This window comes from Somniosus microcephalus, chromosome 28 (assembly GCF_052327205.1).
Source record: "Somniosus microcephalus isolate GS21.2 chromosome 28, FLI_Smic_1.0, whole genome shotgun sequence".
NCBI lineage: Eukaryota > Metazoa > Chordata > Chondrichthyes > Squaliformes > Somniosidae > Somniosus > Somniosus microcephalus.
Genome location: NC_141014.1, coordinates 35017326 through 35038133, shown reverse-complemented (window position 1 = coordinate 35038133; position 20808 = coordinate 35017326). Strand labels below are relative to the sequence as shown.

At 46.6% G+C, this 20808-nt stretch overlaps 2 protein-coding genes across 3 annotated transcripts in view; both read left to right on the top strand.

The window, feature by feature from the left end:
• snrnp70 (small nuclear ribonucleoprotein 70 (U1)) overlaps window positions 1-6053 on the top strand; it is a 28221-nt gene extending 22168 nt beyond the window's left edge. Inside the window, exons 7-9 of the mRNA XM_085969780.1 lie at window positions 1920-2021; window positions 4066-4153; window positions 4733-6053. Coding sequence (XP_085825906.1) covers window positions 1920-2021; window positions 4066-4153; window positions 4733-5480 — 938 coding nt within the window. The 3' untranslated portion in view covers window positions 5481-6053. The remainder of the gene's footprint in view (window positions 1-1919; window positions 2022-4065; window positions 4154-4732) is intronic.
• A 4078-nt stretch (window positions 6054-10131) lies between these two features.
• Window positions 10132-20808, top strand: saxo3 (stabilizer of axonemal microtubules 3). Of its 2 annotated transcripts, XM_085969776.1 has the most exons (5): window positions 10139-10607; window positions 11683-11883; window positions 14560-14721; window positions 18143-18270; window positions 19187-20808. In XM_085969776.1, the coding sequence occupies exons 1-5, from the start codon at window positions 10509-10511 to the stop codon at window positions 19593-19595; spliced, it is 999 nt and encodes a 332-aa protein (XP_085825902.1). In that variant the 5' UTR covers window positions 10139-10508; the 3' UTR covers window positions 19596-20808. The 2 variants fall into 2 exon arrangements, with proteins under 2 accessions (XP_085825903.1, XP_085825902.1); XM_085969777.1 differs by lacking the exon at window positions 14560-14721 and having other exon boundaries at window positions 10132-10607.

Sequence of the window (20808 nt, the reverse complement as noted above, 5' to 3'; positions counted from 1 at the left end):
TTAAAAAAAAAAAAACCAAATCGCTGCTGAAAGCAGGTAAGGTGCAGTAAGTAAAGGGTAAATCCTCAGCAGCAGAAAGTTACAAACAGTGGAAGTCGAAACACTGAACATTGTACCATCTGTTGGCAAGATAGCGCGTCCCGATTTTCATGAGTGCAGGGGGCTAAAGTGCAGTTTTTGTAAGTAAACTTACAGGTAACATCTCTTTTCTTTTGTTAGTGGTGCTGTGTAGTGCTTATATCGACTTATTTTATTTTTCCTCTTCGTCCCTCCTCCTCCAGTTCCTGTTTTTAATCCATTTTTCTTTCTCCCTGGTGGTGTATAGCGGATGGAAAACAAATTAAAAAAAACCAATTTAACACAGGATCTTGCAACCCTGGTCAAAATGGCCCTGTTTTAGTGTGACTGAAAGCATAGTCCCATTGTTTCTCTAGCTGTGAGTGATGCAATGAATGAAAATGTTGAACTAGGCCACAAAAAATACAAAATTGGTGATTTTTCCCTCTATCCTGAATTTGCGCTAACTCTGCGGCGGGCAAAGATTAAGTATCCTTTTTCAGAAGGATCTTAGTTTTTGAAAAGAATTCGGTAATTAAATGGTAACATAGCCCTTGAGTATAGGGGACCGGTTAGTTTGAAAGCAAAACTTGCCAAGCTCAAGAGTGGGAGAGCTTGTCATTTGTTCTTCAACCTAAAACAAGTGGGAGAGGCTGGTTTGAAGATGTTGCATGGTGGGGGTTTTTTTTCTTGTCAAGTGTCTGGGATTGAGTCAATTATAATGGCTCTAGGCGAGGGCTATTTGAGTTGGGGAAGTAAATAGCATTTAACGGCCTTCAATTCCAACAGGGTGACTGAAAAGCGTGCCCCAACGTGGCCTCTCTTCCCCACCCCACCCCATTAAAAGAAAACTGCTAGCCCTTTTGGAAAGAGGAGACATTTTTCAGATTGACTCCCTTTCCCATTCTATCAATTTGCTTGCCGCTGTGGTCAGCTCCTGCTAGAAACCAAAAGTGCACCTGTGCTGTACTTGCATCCCTACATTGGGTGATAGTTTAGCATCATTGACCAGAGTTGCTGAATATGTTGCGGGGACTAAACCCCCCCCCCCCCCCCCCCCGATTTAAATCTCGGCCTGGTCTGCAGCTTAGACTGTCAATTTGGGGTAGACGTGTTCTGTTTTATGCTCACCCTTCAGTCAGTCCTGAATTAAAAGCACTGTGTTTTGCTGCTAATGAGTTGGGTGCCCCGACACTACAGTCGGGTGCTGTACGAGGGTTTTCAACCATTCAAACTAGGCGCCCTGTTTTCAGTTTCTTTACAGAATTGGCTTGGTTTCCATTTTCTGTTGCAAAACAACCAGCAACAATTTTTTTCCTGGTGTTTTTTGGGGCCTAAATTCCCCCTTAATCTAGCAGAACTTGGTTGAGTAAGCTGAGCGAGTGTGATGAGTGCTTGAGTAATGGATTCAATTAACAATTGTTCTAATAGATGTTTTTTTTCCTCTTTCCAGGATTAGATCTCAGTGGTTCAGTGTTGTACACTAGCTGGGGTTGGCTCTTCCCTTTACCAATGAAACCAACTCTTGCAAAAGTGACACAATTTAAAAGCTCTTAAATGTGAAGACTAGAAGCTGATTGTCCTAAGTAAGCAGAGCCAAAAGGCAGTTTTCCAGAATGCAGTGTTGTATTGGGAAAATGAGGAGCCAGCCCTGGTTCTTGCATTTCATTTAACAGCCTGCTTCCAAATGTGGAAGGGGGGGGGCACAGAACTTTTTTTTCCCTAAAGGTTTTGTTTCTGCATGTAAAGTTAATATTGTATATTTTTCCTTTTTTTTAAAAAAAGGGGAGGGGCTGGGTGGGGCTTTGCCATGTTAAATCCCACTGACTTTTAGTTGCTGTTCTGGGCACGCTCTGTTGCAGCTGCATACAAACACGCAGATGGCAAGAAGATTGACGGGAGGAGAGTTCTGGTTGATGTGGAGAGAGGCCGCACTGTCAAAGGATGGCGCCCAAGGAGGCTCGGTAAGATCGTAAAGGACGCCTGATTAGTCTGGTTCCACTGTGCCCTGTAGTTTTTTTGCCAGGTGCTGCGTGGGCCATTTGAAATACTGCTCATGCGTGGGTTTTGCATTGAAAAGCCGGCTGCGCGGGATCCCTGGAGCAGCTTACAGGGAACATTGTCTGGTTCCCAAACTTTTTCTGCTGACCACCCACCCACCACCACCCCCGCCCATGACATTCACGTCTTGGGGTGTTCGGAACAGTGAAATTGAAGAGCGGTGCAGATATCTGTTCAGGCACAGATCTATCTGGACTGCTGGGGAACATCTATAATATTGTCAAAAGACAGTGCTTACTTAGTTTAGGCAGCTGTGGGCAGCCACTAACAAGTACGAGAGAAACATAGAAGATAGGAGCAGGAGTAGGCCATTCGGCCCCTCGAGCCTGCTCCGCCATTCAATGCGATCATGGATGATCATCCAAATTCAGTACCCTGTCCCTGCTTTCTCCCCATATCCCTTGATCCCCTTAGCCTTTAAGAAATATATCTAACTCCTTCTTGAATATATTTAATGAATTGGCCTCAACTGTCTTCTATGGTAAACTCCACAGGTTCACCACTCTCTGGGTGAAGAAATTCCTCCTCATCTCTGTCCTAAATGGCTTACCCCTTATCCTTAGACTGTGACCCCTGGTTCTGGACTCCCCGGCCATCGGATACAGCCTTCCTGCATCTAGTTTGTCTAGTCCTGTTAGAATTTTATAAGTTTCAATGAGATCCCCTCATTCTTCTAAACTCTAGCGAATATAAGCCCAATCGACCCAATCTCTCTTCATACGTCATTCTTGCCATCCCAGGTATCAGTCTGGTGAATCTTCGCTGCACTCCCTCCATGGCAAGAACATCCTTCCTCAGATAAGGCGACCAAAACTGCACACAATACTCAGTGTGGTCTCACCAAGGCCCTGTACAACTGCAGCAAGACATCCTTGTTCCTGTACTCGAATCCTCTCTCTATGAAGGCCAGCATACCATTTGAGAGCCATGGGTGCAGCCTCGCATAGCCAGGAGCTGCATTATGTGGCGATCTCTGCATAGTACGGAAGATTTGCATCCTCGCTGAGTTGTGGAAGCAGGCATGGGAATGTTAGAGCTGCTTCTGGTGTCCTGGGCAATAAACTTCCCTCCGCTAATACTACCAAAAAGTAGTTGTGGTTTATCATCTCAGTGCTGTTTATTGCTTTGTAGGCAAACGGCACTGCCATTTTGTGCAGTGAGAAGTCTCTTGTCACTGCACTTTGCGTACAGTAAACTTAATTTTTTTTTTTTTTTTAAGTGCTCAAACATTTCAGATGTGATTAGGCATGTTCTTTCTGCCTGATTTGTACACTTAACTGAGCACTGAACCTCTGTAGTTATCCAGTCTGAACAGTGGACTTGACGGCGTAGGTATTCTTGCTGCGTGGTCTTGCATAAGCAGGCTCTTTACCCCTTTCTCTCACATTCACTGAGTACAGTGAATGAATTTATTGGTAAATTATAGTTTATGCTGCGAAGAAGACTTGTGTTCAGTAACTAATGCAAGAGCTGCTCATGGGTCAGTAGTAAAGTGCTGTTGCCACTGGATGGTTAGTTTTCCCCCGTTCCAACTGAATCTCTAGAGCTCGGCCATCGAGTAGACAGCGTAGCATAACGAACGTGCTCTTATTTTACCACTCGCGGACACAGTGTCCTGCATGTAGACCCATTGTGGATGCAGTATGTCCCCCACGCCCCAGTCTTTCTGAAGATAATGCTATTCCAAAGGTTTATTCCAAATTTCCACCAGCCCTCCCCCCCTCTCTTCTGTTAATAAAGTGAGTGTGAGGGAACTGCAATGCACTTTTTCGGTTTACGGTGTGGAGCCTGACCCTTCCCTTTGCACTGTCTGTGTCGAGTGCTGCGATTTGGTTGTACTGCTGGGAATGGGTGAGAGGTGAAGGAGCAGTGACATCCCAACTCTGACTGCACTGGATCCTGCGCCATTGACGTGCAAACACAGAGTTTGTTTTCTTCTTTTTGCAGGTGGCGGGCTTGGGGGCACTCGCAGAGGTGGTGCAGATGTTAATATCAAACATTCGGGTCGTGATGATGCGCCACGATATGACGAAAGGTGAGAAGCGTAGCGGTGCAGTAACTGACATGCAAACTGCTTTAACTTTTGTTAACGTGCTGACCTCCAGTGGGTGTCCACCGTGTTCAGTGAACCTGAGATCCAGTTGTAAATGTGACCAGCCTCTTGTGTGAGATTTAGTGACATTTTGGTACGCTTCGTGCTATATCGGTAGCCTGTGATTCAAACGCCAGCTGTTTGAAAGCAGCCCAAGAATTAAATAACTGCCTTAAAGCTCCAGCTTTATTTTAAGTTTCCCTGTATTCTGTAATTATTTAGAAGTTGATTTTTGATGTGCTGAAGTGTAATTCAGGTAATGACTCGAGTCCTGTGCATTTTATGTTGCCAATTTCTGTTTTTAGCTTCCGATTATCAGTAAATGCATTAAGTAGTTTGAACCCTATTGCGGTGCTATTCACTAGCTCAGTAAATGATTGCACCTCACTGAGCTGTCCCACTACAAAGAAACGCTCAGTGACAAAGCAAAAGTCTGAACTGATGTCACAGCAATCTTTTTAAATGGTTTTGTTTGATTTATTTCTGAACCCCTCCTGGATTAATTTCAATTTTCTCCCCCAGGGACCGGGATCGTGAACGAGACCGGGATCGCCGTGAATGCAGTGAGCGTAGCCGGGAAAGGGACAAGGAGCGCGAGCGGCGTAGAAGCCGTTCCAGAGAGCGGCGGCCCCGCCCTCGATCGCGTAGCCGGGATAAGGAAGAGAGGAAGGCGCGTAACAGCCGCGAGCGAAGCCGAGAGAAAGATAAGGACAAAGATCGGGATCGCAAGCGGCGCAGTCGTAGTCGCGACCGTAAGCGAGATCGTGACCGTGACAGGGATAAGGATAAGAAGGAAGAACGTACCGACGTAGACCAGGCTGAGGCGGGTGATGGACCTCACAATGACGCACAGCCAGTCGATGTAGCCGTTGAACCAGTTGAGCCTAAACCTGAAGCGGAGGAGAAGAATAGAGAGCGGGGAGATAGGGATAGAGAACGGGAACGAGACAAGGATAGAGATAAGGACAGAGATCGGGACCGGGATCGGGACCGTAGGCGAAGCCACCGAGAGAGGGATAAGGATAGAGACCGGGACAGGAGGAGAGACAGGGAACGGGACCGTGATAGAGATCACAAGCGGGACAGAGACAGGGACAGGGATAGAGACAGGAATAAGGAAGCTGACAAACTGCAGGATAATGGAATTCCAGAGCAACTTGAGGAAACCAGTCAGGACATGTACATGGATCAGGAGTCGATGCAGTCTGGAGATGGATTCATGTTGGCTGAAAACGGATATCAAATGGAGCCGCCCACGGAGGGTTACTGAAAAGGCCTGTGTTCAAAGTGAACTTTTACAATTGGACCAATATTTTCATTTTCCCTGTTTTCTTGACAGCAATCGCAACTTTATTTTGTTTGTTGGTTTTAAGCTGTAGTGAAGGAAGTTTTCAGCACGAAGTATTCATTGCTTTTTCTTAAGGTGGGTAAGTTTTAGTGACTGTATCGTAGCAGATGGTTTGGAATCCTTCTCTTGAGCCTTGTGAAACTCGGTTGGTAAATGTCTAATTCCTTTTTATGATCTAATACACAATAAACCCAGTTTTAAAGCCATCCGATTCAACTGTGTACTCTTATGTACAGGTGTCCGTCAGTGAGGTGTTGGCTTGGGTGAACATTTGCCGCATTGTGCACCTGTGATTACATCAGGTACTCAGTTGCTTCTAGTGAGTATAAGACCCAGGTGGAGTGAAGGGCTCCCGTTGCCGTGTGCTGTAATAATTCTACATTGCAGTCTTCGAAGGTAATGGATGGGAGGGCAAAATGGGCAGTTTTGTTGGAAAGATGTCTACGTCAGCCTTTAAACAGTCTGATTAGAAACAATAAACCTTTACATGTGTCACTGGTGCTTGCCGTGTCTTTCCTTTTTGTGGTCCTGCATTTCTACCATCTGTGCACTTCACAATCGATGCCTTGTCATTTTAATACTTACCGAGCAAAAGACGCTATAGCGTCAGTCGGGTCTCCTTGCTGTTTCACGGCTCTTTCTGGTCAAATGAGTTCCCGTGGGGTGAATCGAGTGCAGACTCGGCACATTTATTGTATCCTCCGATCCTAACGTGCGGTCACTGCAGTTCTTCGCCTGTGTCGTGCTGGGAATCGTCCCAAGCAATGTTAAGTATGAACGAAAATATCTCAAAGTGGAAATTGACAGTCAATGGGGACAGATGTCCAGCTCTTGTACAGTTTTCTGGGATTCCAAAGCCTTGTTTCCTCAAATCAGATTCCTCGCAGTGGACAGTTAGTATTAAATTTGTGCTAACAGCCCATGCATATTATTAATATTTCAAAACCAAGAGATAATTTATGACACCATAAACCTATGAACTTGAGCTACAGTGCTATGGCCGTGAATGACCTCGGCAAGTGGGACCGCTGCAACTGTGGATAGCTAGTTTGTGTATATTCTTACGATGTCATATCAAAATGACAGGCAGGAAAAGGCCAGCTGGTCCATCAAGCATGTCCTATAGTCGTCATGTTATAATTAAGCATTCATTTTCACTCGCACCCACTCCGAATCTCCAAGCTACCGCCAGAGGCAGAAAAAATGTAGGCCAATTACGGGAAGAAACGGGGAATTGTTCTGGCTTCTCTTTCCTCCTGCCCACCAGTTTAAAATTAGTTCAGGAGGCCACAGCGACCCTGAGGCATATAAACCAACAACTCGCCTACCGTTTGTACACAGTGATACCTGACTCGGCCAGGAACTTGTCCGGGTCCCTTTTGCACATTTGCAGTAAATCTGACCTCTGCACAAGCCAGCAACTTGTTCCAGAGTTCAGTAACCCTCTGCAAAAAGAAAAACCTGACATCTAACCCAGTTCTATGCTTATGTAACTTGTACTCGTGTCCCCTGGTTCTCCCTGACCTATCTAATTCAAATGGTCTATCCATCTGGACACTTGTCGAATCCATTCATTATTTTAAATACCTCAATCTAATCTCCCTGAAGTGTACACTTTAGAATTCTAGAGTAAAAAGACCCAGTGCTTTTTGCATCTTGTGAAACAGGTCTTTTAAACAACGGATCATTTTAATGGCTCTCCTGAATCTTCTCCACGTCTCATCACGTGAGGTGACCAAAACTGGACTAACCAAGGGCTTGTATTCCTATTGTACGCAGTTCCATTTTTACCTATCCGGTCGTAGCCAGAGAATCACCTGCAATAGCTTCTCTTCCTGTTCCCGCACTGTTATCTCTGATGTCCCCCAAGGATCTATCCTTGGCCCTCCTATTTCTCATCTGCATGCTGCCCCTTGGTGACATCATCTGAATGTACGCTGATGACTCTCAGCTCTACCTCACCACCACCTCTCTCGACCTCCCTCCACTGTGTCTAAATTGTCTCACTGCTTGTCCAACGTCCAATACTGGATGAGCAGAAATTTCCTCCAACTAAACATTGGGAAGACCAAAGCCATTGTTTTCGGTCCCTGTCACAAACTTTGTTCTCTAGCCACCGACTCCACCCCTCACTCTGACAACTGTCTGAGGCTGTTTGCAACCTTGGTGTCGCATTTGACCCTGAGATGAGCGTCCGACCACATATCCGCGCCATCATTAAGACCACCGCTAACATCGCCCGACTGCCCCTGCCTCAGCTCATCTGCTGCTGAAACCCTCATCCATGCCTTTGTTACCTCTAGACTTTATTATTCCAACGCACTCCTGGCCGACCTCTCATTTTCCACCTTCCATAAATTTAAGCTCATTCAAAACTCTGCTGCCTGAAGCTTAACTCGTTCTGTTCGTCCATCGCCCCTGTGCTTGCTGACCCACGGTGGCGCCCGGTTGAGTAACGCCTTGATTTTAAAATTCTCATCCTAGTTTTCAAATCCCTCCATGGTCTCCCCCCCCCCCCCCCTTCCCTATCTCTAACCTCTTCCAGCCCTACAACCCACCAAGGTAGCTGCACTCGTCCAATTCTGGCCTCTGGCGCATCCCCGATTTTAATCGCTCCACCATTGGTGCCCATGCCTTCATCCGACGAAACCCAAAGCTCTGGAATTCCCTCCTTAAACCTCTCTTCCTTTAAAACGCTCTTTGACCAAGCTTTTGGTCATCTGCCCTAATATCTCCTTGTGGGGCTCAGTGTCAAATTTTGTTCGATTATCGCACCTGTGACGCGCCCTGGGATGTTTTGCTATGTTAAAGGCATAAATGCAAGTTGTATATGGGCATAGTACTCTTTGTTTTATATTGGATTGTCCTAGCAATACATTCTAGTACAGTAAACTCTTTCGTATCCGACACCTACGGGACCAGGATGGTGCCGGTTGATGAAAAATTCCAGATAACAGGTGGGCAATTTTTAACAAAAATTAAAACTATGGACTAACTCAACCACTGCGGGAAACTCAGACTCGGAAAAACGAAAAATGGATGGATTTGGCAAGATTACTGGTTATCTATTTTGCCGGTTATTAAAGAATTCCAGATGATTAAGTGCTGTTTAAACAAGAGTTTACTGTACTTTATTAGCTTTTACTATGGTCTTGCGGTACGGATTGTGAACTTTTACAGACTTGTGAACTGTAACACCTACGCTTCCAGTTCAACAGAGCCCTGTATAGTACAGGAAACTCATTTAAACGGCACCTAAATATCTGGAATTCTCTATTAACCGGCAAAATTTATACTCCGAAAACAACACCTCAATAACCGGAAATGTTGCCGAGTCCGAGTCTCCCGCGGTGGCCGAGTTAGTCAGTGGGGGTAGTTCTCCAAACTGCCACTACTCGGCTTCTTGGCGCTGTCTGAAGTCCGAACACCTCAATACCCCTGGAACAGGAGTCTGAATCCCGCGCTGCCAGTAGTCTCTTCCGATCCGCCATTTTTCTGTGTGTTTCCTGTGCTGCTCATAGTCTCTTCCGATCCGCCATTTTATCGTGAATTAGCTCCCCCATCTTGCATTATAGAATTCCCAAAAGTTGGTCCAAGCAAAAGGACTTGGAATAAGTGAACAGTCAACTACAGCACTGTATACTGTATAAGTTTTGTTTTACTGTTAAGTAATTAGAGTGTTATGGATTACCCTCAACTGGCAGTACTGTACTTAATCCAGCATCTTCCACCATCCATTTAACACAACATTCTGTAGGTGAGTACCCAATTACTATACTGCACGTTTCTTGATTTTTTTATTTTTGTTAAAAATAACCTCGGTAGATAACCCTCTCTGTCATCCGGAATTTTTAATCAATCGGCACCATCCCGGTCCCGTCCGTGCCGGATACTGAAGAGTTTCCTATACATATAGTCTGGGCATAGCCCTACCCATGGGCATAATGCTACATTTATTGACATTAAATTTCATCTGCTAGACACAGCCCCATTTCCCCCATTGCATTTAGGTCCGATTGTAGCCTTTTTTCCTCTTCCAGGGTTTAAGCACCAGCGCAAGTCTACATGTCATCTGTGAACCTGCCCACTGATATCCCCCCCCCCCCCCCCCCAATGCTGTCATCCAGAACATTAATAGATAGGATTACATAGGATATACAGCACAGAAACAGGCCATTTGACCCAACCAGTCCATGCCGGTGTTTATTCTCCACGCGAGCCTTCTCCTGTCTTTCCTCATCTCTCTGCATAACCCTCTATTCCCTTCTCCCTTATATGCTTATCTAGCCTCCCTTTAAATGCATCTATACTATACACTTCAACCACTCCCTGTGCTAGCAAGTTCCACATTTTCCCCACTTTCTGGGTAAAGTTCCTTCTAAATTCCCTATTGGATTTCTAATGATCAATAGTGACAAGCACCCAGCCCTACTTCTTCGAAATAGCGCCATGGGATCTTTTACATCCACCCGAGAGAGCAAACGGGGCCTCGGTTTACCATCGTGTCCTAAAGACGGCACCTCAGACAGTGCAGCACTCCTTCAGCACTGCACTGAAGTGTCAGCCTAGATTTTGGAGTAGGACTTGACCCTGCAACTTTCTGACTGAGGCGAGAGTACTACCCACTGACACCTGCTCAATATTTTAACCATTGCGGGAGCCTGCAAGGGACTAATATTGTTAGTTGGGGGGAAGAGCTGGTGCATTTTAGGGCTGTGCATGGAAAGGTGTATCTGACCACTGCTGCCCTCGACACCCTTTGCAGCTGATCCCCCCCGGGCTTGTCGTCGCGTTCTGGCCGTCGCGACGTTGCCTTTTCTTGCGTGCAAATTGTATCCAACGTCGGAGTTGCGTCGTTTCCAGGGAAACGAAACAAACACGAAAAACCGACCGGGCTTATTTTGGGCAGAGGAGGAGGGCGTCTGCTGCAGGAATACATTGAATAAAGCCATGGCCGCAACTGCGAGAAGACACGACCTGCATTTAACAAGCTCGGGCATCGGGCTGCATTACACCCCGGCCAGATACTTCCCACCCTCAGACTTCAAAGTAAGTGGGTCAACTCCCAGATGCAATTCCTTCAAAGCTCTTCAAGCACTATATATCTCTCTAAATGAATCTTTGATCCTAAAATAAGGGGAAGGGTTTTATCTCCTGCATGTTGCTCACTCACATGACGACATTTCAAAAGTAGTTCATTGCCTCTAAAACAGTTTGAGACTCCTGGGCCATATAAATTGCAAGTCCTTTCTTATCCTGTTTTCTGAGAAAATCTCCTTTTCAGTTGCAAAGATTTCTGGTCAGCCGCCTACTTCTGTGCTGTATGATTCTATATGATTCTGTGGTTTAGTCTAGATCCTGGTCATTTTTCAAATGTAAGCTCACTCCCCACTTGCCTGGATGAGTGCAGCTCCAACAACACTCAAGAAGCTCAACACCATCCAGGACAAAGCAGCCCGTGTGATCGACACCCCATCTACCACCTTAAACATTCACTCCCTCCACCACCGGCGCACCATGGCTGCAGTGTGTACCATCTACAAGATGCACTGCAGCAACTCGCCAAGACTTCTTCGACAGCACCTCCCAAACCCACGACCTCTTCCACCTAGAAGGACAAGGGCAGCAGGTGCATGGGAACACCACCACCTCCAAGTTCCCCTCCCAGTCACGCACCATCCTGACTTGGAAGTATATCGCCGTTCCTTCATCGTCACTTGGTCAAAATCCTGGAACTCCCTAACAGCACTGTGGGAGCACCTTCACCACATGGACTGCAGCGGTTCAAGAAGGCGGCTCACCACCACCTTCTCAAGGGGCAATTAGGGGATGGGCAATAAATGCTGACCTTGCCAGCGATGCCCACATCCCATAAATGAATTTAAAAAAACAAAAAAACAGGGTATTACAGCAGGGCCCAACTTGCTCAGTGCCCAAGGAGTCATGGAATAATGATCAGGAGCCCTAGCTGATTTTTCCCGTTCTTAACCCAAAGATATTGAGGCCAACAGTGGTGCTCCAGTGGAGATCTTGTCAGAGATGCAGTTCTGTCCCGGGAAAGATAGAGAGGAAGTCTCTGTAGGTATTACACACTAATCCTCATCTATTTCCTTGCTTGTTTCAGTCATTCCTGAAGGATCCTCTCCCTCCAGAGCTGAGAAAAAAAGATACGATCCAGCCCTATGATGAGGTTTTTAACAACTACGAGACCACCACAGGCTCAACTCACAACCTCAAGACCATCGGGGGTCTGCTCGCCCACCCACGCCACGGAAAGGTTCCTGATCACTGGAACGTCCATTACATGAAGGATTTGTCGGAGAAGGTGAGGACAGCAAAGGAAGACTTCTGAAATAAAAAACTGAAAATGCCGGGACGTACTCAGCAGATCAGGCAGCATCTGTGGAGAGAGAAACAGAGTTAACGTTTCAGGTCGATGACCTTTCATCAGAACTGGAAAAAGTTAGAGATGTAACAGGTTTTAAGCAGGTGCAGGGGCAGGGAAAGGGGGGAGGGGAGGAAAGAACAAAAGGGAAGGTCTGTGATAGGGTGGAAGGCAGGAGAGATTACACGACAAAAGGGATGATGGTGTGAGGCAAAAAGGAGATGGGAATGGGACAAGTAAAGAAACAAAAGATGGGTCTGGATGAGGTGTAAATGGGAATAGCAGAATCATCAACAGCTGACGTCCGAAAAAATGGGGGCAAGGGTTATGGTCTGAAATTGTTGAACTCGATGCTGGGTCCAGAGGGCTGTAAAGTGCTGAATCGAAAGATGAGGTGCCGTTCAATTCAATTTTTTTTATTTGCCGTATGTACTAGTACAATGGAATGCTTACTCCCCGTCGGGACACGTCAGCTATTCTTACAGCGCCGTGTTCAGAAAGTCAATTCTTTGGCATCCAGTGGCAGTGGGAGCACGATGTCCCTCAGCCGCTCCGTCCTCCTCGTCACCGCGGCCTCCTCCTCACTGTTGCCGGCTCGGCTCCACGTGTGGTGGCCTGCTTCTCCCGCTCACCCTCTGGCCACCATTCCCGGCTCCCCTCCTCTCCTCCCAGTCGGACTGCGAGTCGTCGTGGCTGCTGCTGCTGCTCGATGCGCTGCGCTGCCTCCGCCCGACTCGCCGAACACATCCTCCGGTCGCCGCGGCCTCCACCTCACCGTCGCCGGCTCCACGGTCCGACGGCCCAGGCCTGCTTCTCCCGCTTCCGGTACGGCCTCTGGCTGCCATGCTCTAGCGGGTCGACGTCATCTGTTGGCACAGATGGATCTATGGATGGCTTTTCCCATGTGTTAATTTGCTCCCAGGTGAATCCATTGGTCTCAAGAGCCAGGATGTATCCACAGCTGCTGTAATGTTCATCAAATGAGCAACTGCCTGTTTGTTTTTTTAATAAACAGGAAAATGTAACCGTCATTCTGCAAAGACTTGTCCCTCTGCGCTTGGCAATAGCTGCACTAGAAGAGAGAGGGAAATCAGAAGCGGTCTCATATTTAGGTATTTTTTTTCCGCATTACTTGTGCAGTTGTAGCATTATCCGGTTGCTGGCTGGTTAGCAAGCGATGATCCGTTGGAGATACCCAGAGCGCCGTGCTGTACTTAAATGCGAACTTACGTTGAGCTTCATTGGAACAATGTAAGAGGCCAAGGACGGCGAGGTCAGAGTGGGAGCGGAGTGGAGAATTAAAGTGACAAGCGACCGGTAGCTCGGGGTCACACTTACGGACTGAACGGAGGTGTTCAGAAACTTCGGATGGCTCCTTGTGACACTTGGAATGTTTTACTTGGAGTCTTTCCGCCATGCGTGTTTATTAAGGTGATTAAGGTGATAACGGATTAGCACTTCACAATGGAGCACTTTTCGCATTTTGTATCCAGTACACTCAGCTACAACATGGCTTAGACAACAGAGTAAAGCTCCCTCTACACTGTCCCATCAAACACTCCCAGGGCAGGTACAGCATGGGTTAGATACAGAGTAAAGCTCCCTCTACACTGTCCTATCAAACACTCCCAGGGCAGGTACAGCACGGGTTAGATACAGAGTAAAGCTCCCTCTACACTGCCCCATCAAACACTCCCAGGGCAGGTACAGCATGGGTTAGATACAGAGTAAAGCTCCCTCTACACTGTCCCATCAAACACTCCCAAGGCAGGTACAGCACGGGTTAGATACAGAGTAAAGCTCCTTCTACACTGTCCCATCAAACACTCCCAAGGCAGGTACAGCACGGGTTAGATACAGAGTAAAGCTCCCTCTACACTGTCCCATCAAACACTCCCAGAGCAGGTACAGCACAGGTTAGATACAGAGTAATGCTCCCTCTACACTGTCCCATCAAACACTCCCAGGGCAGGTACAGCATGGGTTAGATACAGAGTAAAGCTCCCTCTGCACTGTCCCATCAAACACTCCCAGGGCAGGTACAGCACAGGTTAGATACAGAGTAAAGCTCCCTCTACACTGTCCCATCAAACACTCCCAGGACAGGTACAGCACGGGTTAGATACAGAGTAAAGCTCCCTCTACACTGTCCCATCAAACACTCCCAGGGCAGGATCAGCACGGGTTAGATACAGAGTAAAGCTCCCTCTACACTGTCCCATCAAACATTCCCAGGGCAGGTACGGCACGGGTTAGATACAGAGTAAAGCTCCCTCTACACTGTCCCATCAAACACTCCCAGGGCAGTTACAGCACGGGTTAGATACAGAGTAAAGCTCCCTCTACACTGTCCCCATCAAACACTCCCGGGGCAGTTACAGCATGGGGTTAGATACAGAGCGCGCTTTTTTTTACGTTATGTCTTAAACTGAACCTCCATCTGCACTTCTATTTTGTGGATTCACAGCAATTAAGAAACTAGGCTGAGACTGCACCAGACTCATTTCACTTAGGCCCTTGCAAGCACTAGTTAGAGGAAACTTTCATCCCATCAGTTGAGGCTGGATTGATATCTATGGAGAAAAGAGACATTTGTATTTGTGCTCTATTTGGCAGCTGAGCAGGCGAGACTGGAAGACTCCTCTCAACATGGTTAACCAAACGAGTGAGATGAAGGACAAATACACCGGGAGACTTCCGCAGTCCATGGACACTGCGTTTAAGGCCGGGCCTCAATCGTTCATCCTAGCCAACCATCTCACCAACGGACCGTCTAAAGTAAGGCCTAAAATGGACACTTGGCATTTGGCAATGATAGGCGGCCAACAGCTTAAATAGAATCTCATAGGTTGAACACACGACCATTTATACACAGGACACTGTAAGATTAGGATCACAGGCCACACACAGATTACCCAAAGGGTTTTAGGAGTGGCAAGGCTTTTATTAAAGAGCTACAGTTTTAAAGCATAATCCGATATTACATATGGTTCAAGCCGAGTATAATAGACATAAAACCTGTGACAGTAGAGAGCGATCTACGACTCCCGAATCGGAATGCCACGACCGGACGGACGGGGAGGCAGTACGGTGGTCTCGGATTGGGTGGATTCCTGCAGTCTGCTGCAGCGGTCACTTCCGTTGGGTCATCCCTCGAGCTGTTGGAGGTGTTAGGCTGTCAGCCACCTCAGAGGCTAAACTTGACCAAGGTGTTAGGCCGTAGCCACCTCAGGGAAGCCTTCGCCCCTGACTGCCTGATTTCCTCTCTCGGTCGTCTATATTTATATTTATTTCGGTGGGCTGGTAATCACCTGGTGTCAATTATTTGATCCCCCATCCTATTGTCCAATTGTGAAGCAGGAAGGCATCCCTCGCCTGGCTGACGAGGCCTCCCTCTTATCTTTCTGAGGAATGTTTTGTTATGTTTCTTTAAGGACATTTTATGACTTTTCAGTTCCATTTTTGTCTATTATCCCACCACCCTGTGATGTTTTGCATTTTACGATTCCCTTGTCACTTCTATTTGTCTTTTGATGCTTGATATTCGACCTTGCTGGCATTTCTGCTTTCTGTTCCCGGCTGCATGGTGTCAGTCTCTGCTCTAACAGCTATTTCTTACAACACGGCAAGCAAACGGTGACATGAGCAACGCACACACACACAGACACACATGTGCAATACGGACAGACACACACGCAAACATGGAGTTCAGTGCGGAGAAGTGTGAAGAGATGTACTTTGGGAGGACAAATGTGGAAAGACAGTATACTATAAATGGCACGATTTTGAAAAGTGCAGATGAGCAGAGAGACCTTGGTGGCCATATGCACAAATCTTTAACGTTGATAAGGTGGTTAAAAAAAAACTATGGGTTACTTGGGTTTTTAACTCGAGGAATAGAATATAAAAGCAAAGAGATCACGCTAGAACTTTATAATTCACTGGTTAGGCCTCAGCTGGAGTAGTGTGGACAATTCTGGGCACCACACTTCATGTAAACATTGATAAAAAGGGAGAATATAGAATATTAGCAAGAAATATAAAACCAGATTGTAAGAGCTTCTATAAGTATGTAAAAAGGAAGAGAGTAGCAAAAGTAAGCTTTGGCCCCGCAGAGGCAGAGGCAGGAGAAATTATAATGGGGAACAAGGAAATGGCAGAGGCTTTAAACAAATATTTTGTATCTGTCTTCACAGTAGAAATCACAAAAAGTATACCAAAAATAGTGGGGAACCAAAGGGCGAATGAGAGCAAGGAACTTAAAGTAATTAATATCAGTAAAGGAAAAAGTACTTGAGAAACTAATGGGACTAAAAGCCGGCAAATCCCCAGGACCTGATGACCTACATCCTAGGGTTCTAAAAGAGGTGGCTGCAGAGATAGTGGATGTATTGGTTGTGATCTTCCAAAATTCTCTAGATTCAGGAAAGGGTCCCAGCAGATTGGAAGGTAGCAAATGTAACCCCGCTATTCAAGAACGGAGGGAGAGAGAAAACCGGGAACTACAGGCCAGTTAGCCTGACATCAGTCAACAGGAAAATACTGGAATTCATTATTAAGGAAGTGGTAACAGGGTATTTAGAAAATCATAATATGATTAGGCAGAGTCAACATGGTTTTATGAAAGGGAAATCGTGTTTTGGCATATTTATAGAGTTTTTTGAGGATGTAACTAGCAGGGTAGATAAAGGGGAACCAGTAGATGTAGTATATTTGGATTTCCAAAAGGCGTTCGATAAGGTGCCAGATAAAAGGTTGTTTAGCATGATAAGGGCACATGGGATTGGGGGTAAGGTATTACCTTGGATAAAGGATTGGTTAATGGACAGAAAACAGAGAGTAGGGATAAATGGGTCATTTTCAGATTGGCAGGCTGTAACTAGTGGGGTGCCGCACGGATCAGTGCTTAGGCCTCAGCTATTTACAATCTATATTAATGACTTAGATGAAGGGACCGAGTGCAATGTATCCAAGTTTGCTGACGATACAAGGCTAGGTGGAAAAGTAGGATGTGAGGAGGACGCAAAGAGGCTGCAAAGGGAAATAGACAGGTTAATTGAGTGAGCAATAAGGTGGCAGATAGAGTATAATGTGAGGAAATGTGAGGTTATTCACTTTGGTAGGAAGAATAGAAAAACAGAATATTTTTTAAATGGTGAGAAACTATCAAATGTTGGTGTTCAGAGAGATTTAGGTGTCCTCGTGCAAGAAACACAGAGAGTTAGCATGCAGGTACAGCAAGCAATAAGGAAGGCAAATTACATGTTGGCCTTTATTGCTAGAGGGTTGGAGTGCAAGAGTAAGGAAGTCATGCTACAATTGTACAGGGCTCTGGTGAGATCACACCTGGAGTACTGTGCACAGTTTTAGTCTCCTTATCTAAGGAAGGATATACTTGCCTTAGAGGCGGTGCAACGAAGGTTCACTAGATTGATCCCTGCGATGAGAGGGCTGTCCTATGAGGAGAGATTGAGTAGATTGGGCCGATACTCTCTGGAGTTTAGAAGAATGAGGGGTGATTGATGTGCCTCAATAAATCCGAGACTCGATGTTAGCGAAACAAAACAAGGCTTTTATTGACTTAGAAGGTAACACACAGAGGAGAATGTATCTTCCATCCAGAGGTCTGCCGTACTGGATGTGCTGCAGGCTGGGCCAGCTTACATAGGAGCCAGGTATGGGCGGAGCCCTACACACAGTACAACACAATGGAAATGAAACTGAAACCAACCACAGTCACAGGCAGAGAAATACTGATGAGTGATGAATGGAATATTTCATCACAGTGATCTCATTGAAACATATAAGATTCTGAGGGGGATTGACAGGGTAGATGCTGAGAGGTTGTTTCCCCCTGGCTGGAGAGTCCAGAGGGCTGTGGATGCTCAGTCGTTGAGTATATTCAAGGCTGAAGTAGATAGATTTTTGGACACTAAGGTAATCAAGGGATATGGAGATCGGACAGAAAAGTATAGTTGAGGTCGAAGATCAGCCATGATCTTATTGAATGGCGGAGCAGACTCGAGGGGCCTTTGGCCTACTCCTGCTCCTGTTTCTAATGTTCTTATGTAAAGGCCTTATAAAGGGAGGTTTACCAGGACGTTACCAGGGATGAGGGACTTCAGTTATGAGGAGAGGTTGGAAATGTTAGGACTGTTCTCCTTGACCTAACGACCTTTAATTTTTTTTTGTTTTACAGAATATCGTTGCCAGTACGGAGAACCCAACCCGGGCCGGTCAGGAGTATTTCGTACAAGACAAAGACGTCCTGCGGCAAAATGACATTTACTTATCGACAACCAACAAGGACTTCAGGCCCTTTAAAAAGTAGGTTTATTCTTCGCTACATTCTCACCTTGTCCAATCACGAGGCACGTTTCCGACTGGAGTTCTGGTCGTGCCCCCATCGTACCTCAACAACAACTTGCATTTATATAGTGCCTTTAACATACAATGTCCCAGGGCCCTTCACAGGAGCGATTATCAGACAAAATTTGACACCGAGCCACAGAAGGAGATACTGTATTAGGACAGATGACTAAAAGCTTGGTCAAAGAGGTAGGTTTTAAGGAGCATCTTAAAGGAGGGGAGAGAGGCGGAGAGGTTTAGGGAGGGAATTCCAGAGCTTAGGGCCCAGGCAGCTGAAGGCACGGCTGCCAATGGTGGAGCGCAGGAAATCGGGGAAATCTCTCTAACCTCCTCCAGCTTTACAACCCTCCGAGATCTCTGCGCTCCTCCAATTGTGGCATCTTGTGCATCCCCCTGATTTCCATCACTCCACCATTGGCGGCCGTGCCTTCAGCTGCCTGGGCCCCGAGCTCTGGAATTCCCTCCCTAATCCTCTCCGCCTCTCTCTCCTCCTTTAAGACGCTCCTTAAAACCGACCTCTGTGACCAAGCTTTTGGTCACCTGCACTGATATCTCCTTCTGTGGCTGTGTCAATTTTTGTTTGATAATCGCTCCTGTGAAGTGCCTTGGGACCTTCTGCTACATTGAAGGCGCTATATAAATGCAAGTTGTTGTTGTTGTAATGGCCTCTTCCTACCCTGACCCCTGTATTCCTCTATTACAGTCTCCTTCGTGTATGCACCAAGTCTCCCCTTAAATGCTGCGCTAAGTTCCATGTCTGCACCTGTTGCAGGTCGTGTCCCGGGTCCAATCGCTCTCCCAGCAAACTAACCTCCAAAGTAGCGAGGCCTGCGGGACTTTTAAACGGCCTATTCCTCTCCTCTCTCCTTTTCAGGGAAGAGTTGGAAGGTTATCCAAAGAAGGACATCGCCACCTACTGGCAAACGGAAGACTACCCGAAGACTTGGGGCCACGGGCTGAAGCAGAACCCGCTGCCCAAAGAAGCCCAAAGGATCGTCCGGGGACCTGGCCCCATGCTCGACCCTGCTGTGTTCCCGGTCGCGACGCGAATCCCTCGCCTGCCCAGGCACCTGCCGCCCGTCCCAAACCGGGGACTCAAGACGCTGTTTCAGGAATCATACCAGCCGCCCAACGATGTCAAGCGAAGGGAGGATAACATCTGCCCGCTGCGGGCGCTGTGGGTAGTGGCCCGGGAGGCCCCTATCCCAGAGATTATGTCCATTCCCCAAATGTACAAGACGGAATATATGACGTACGGGAGCGAGCATCCCGTGATCGTGTAAAAAAAAAGTGCTTTCCATTCAAAAAAATGTGATGCCCGGCCCCCGGTGACTTGTTCTTGTCTTACAATAGAGATTATAGTGGACACCTGGATCTGGAGAATAGAATCTTATAGCACGGAAGGAGGCCATTCGACCCATCGTGCCTGTGCCGGCTCTTTGAAAGAGCGATCCAATTAATCCCACTCCCCCCCTGCTCTTTCCCCACAGCCCTGCAAATTTTTCCTTTTTACGTATTTATCCAATTCCCTTCTGAAAGTCACTATTGAATCTGCTTCCTTGCAGGCAGCGCGTTCCAGATCACAACAACTCGCTGCGTAAAAAAAAAATGTCCTCATCGCCGCCCCCACCCCCCCCCATCTGGCTTTTTTTGCCAATTACTTTAAATCTGTGTCTGCTGGTTACCGACCCCTCTGTCAGTGGAAAACAGTTTCTCCCTATTTACTCTTATCAAAAAACCCTCTCATAATTTTGAACACCTCTATTAAATCTCTCCTTAACCTCCTTGGCTCAAACATAGGAACAGGAGGAGGCCATTCAGCCCCTCGAGCCTGTTCCGCCATTCAGTGAGATCATGGCTGATCTGCGACCTAACTCCATCTACCCGCCTTTGGCCCATACCCCTTGATACCTTTGGTTAACAAAAAGCTATCAGTCTCCGATTTAAAATTAACAATTGATCTAGCATCATTTGCCGTTTGCGTTAGAGTTCCAAACTTCTACCACCCTTTGTGTGTAGAAGTGTTTCCTAATTTCACTCCTGAAAGGTCTGGCTCTAATTTTTAGATTCTGCCCCCTAGTCCGAGACTCCCCAACCAGCGGAAATAGTTTCTCTCTCTCTCTACCCTATCTGTTCCCCTTAATATCTTGAAAACTTCGATCAGATCACCCCTTAACCGTCTAAATTCTAGGGAACACAACCCTAATTTGTGTGAGTGCAAAGGTGAATTCCCAACTGTGAAAGAGTGCAAGGATCTCAAGTGAGATCGGCCCTAGTTATTTTCTTAGGATGCTCTCCCCGCCAACCAGTGTCCCAGTCTTTCACTTACCAGCACATGAAGATTAAGAAATAAATAACGGAAACTTTTATCTCTGCATAAACAAATTAATTATTAAAATATATTTCTGTGGGATTTTTTTTTATTAAACAAACTTTCAGTAATAAAAGGGAACATGTGAACCATCCATTGACTGCACTCCTGGGAGGGTGGGGGGC

Coding starts and splice junctions, on each gene's coding strand:
- saxo3 (XM_085969776.1), top strand. CDS start 10,509: ATGGCCGCAACTGCGAGAAGACACGACCTGCATTTAACAAGCTCGGGC. Junction 10,608..11,682: donor TCCCACCCTCAGACTTCAAA/GTAAGTGGGTCA, acceptor TGCTTGTTTCAG/TCATTCCTGAAGGATCCTCT. Junction 18,271..19,186: donor GACTTCAGGCCCTTTAAAAA/GTAGGTTTATTC, acceptor TCTCCTTTTCAG/GGAAGAGTTGGAAGGTTATC.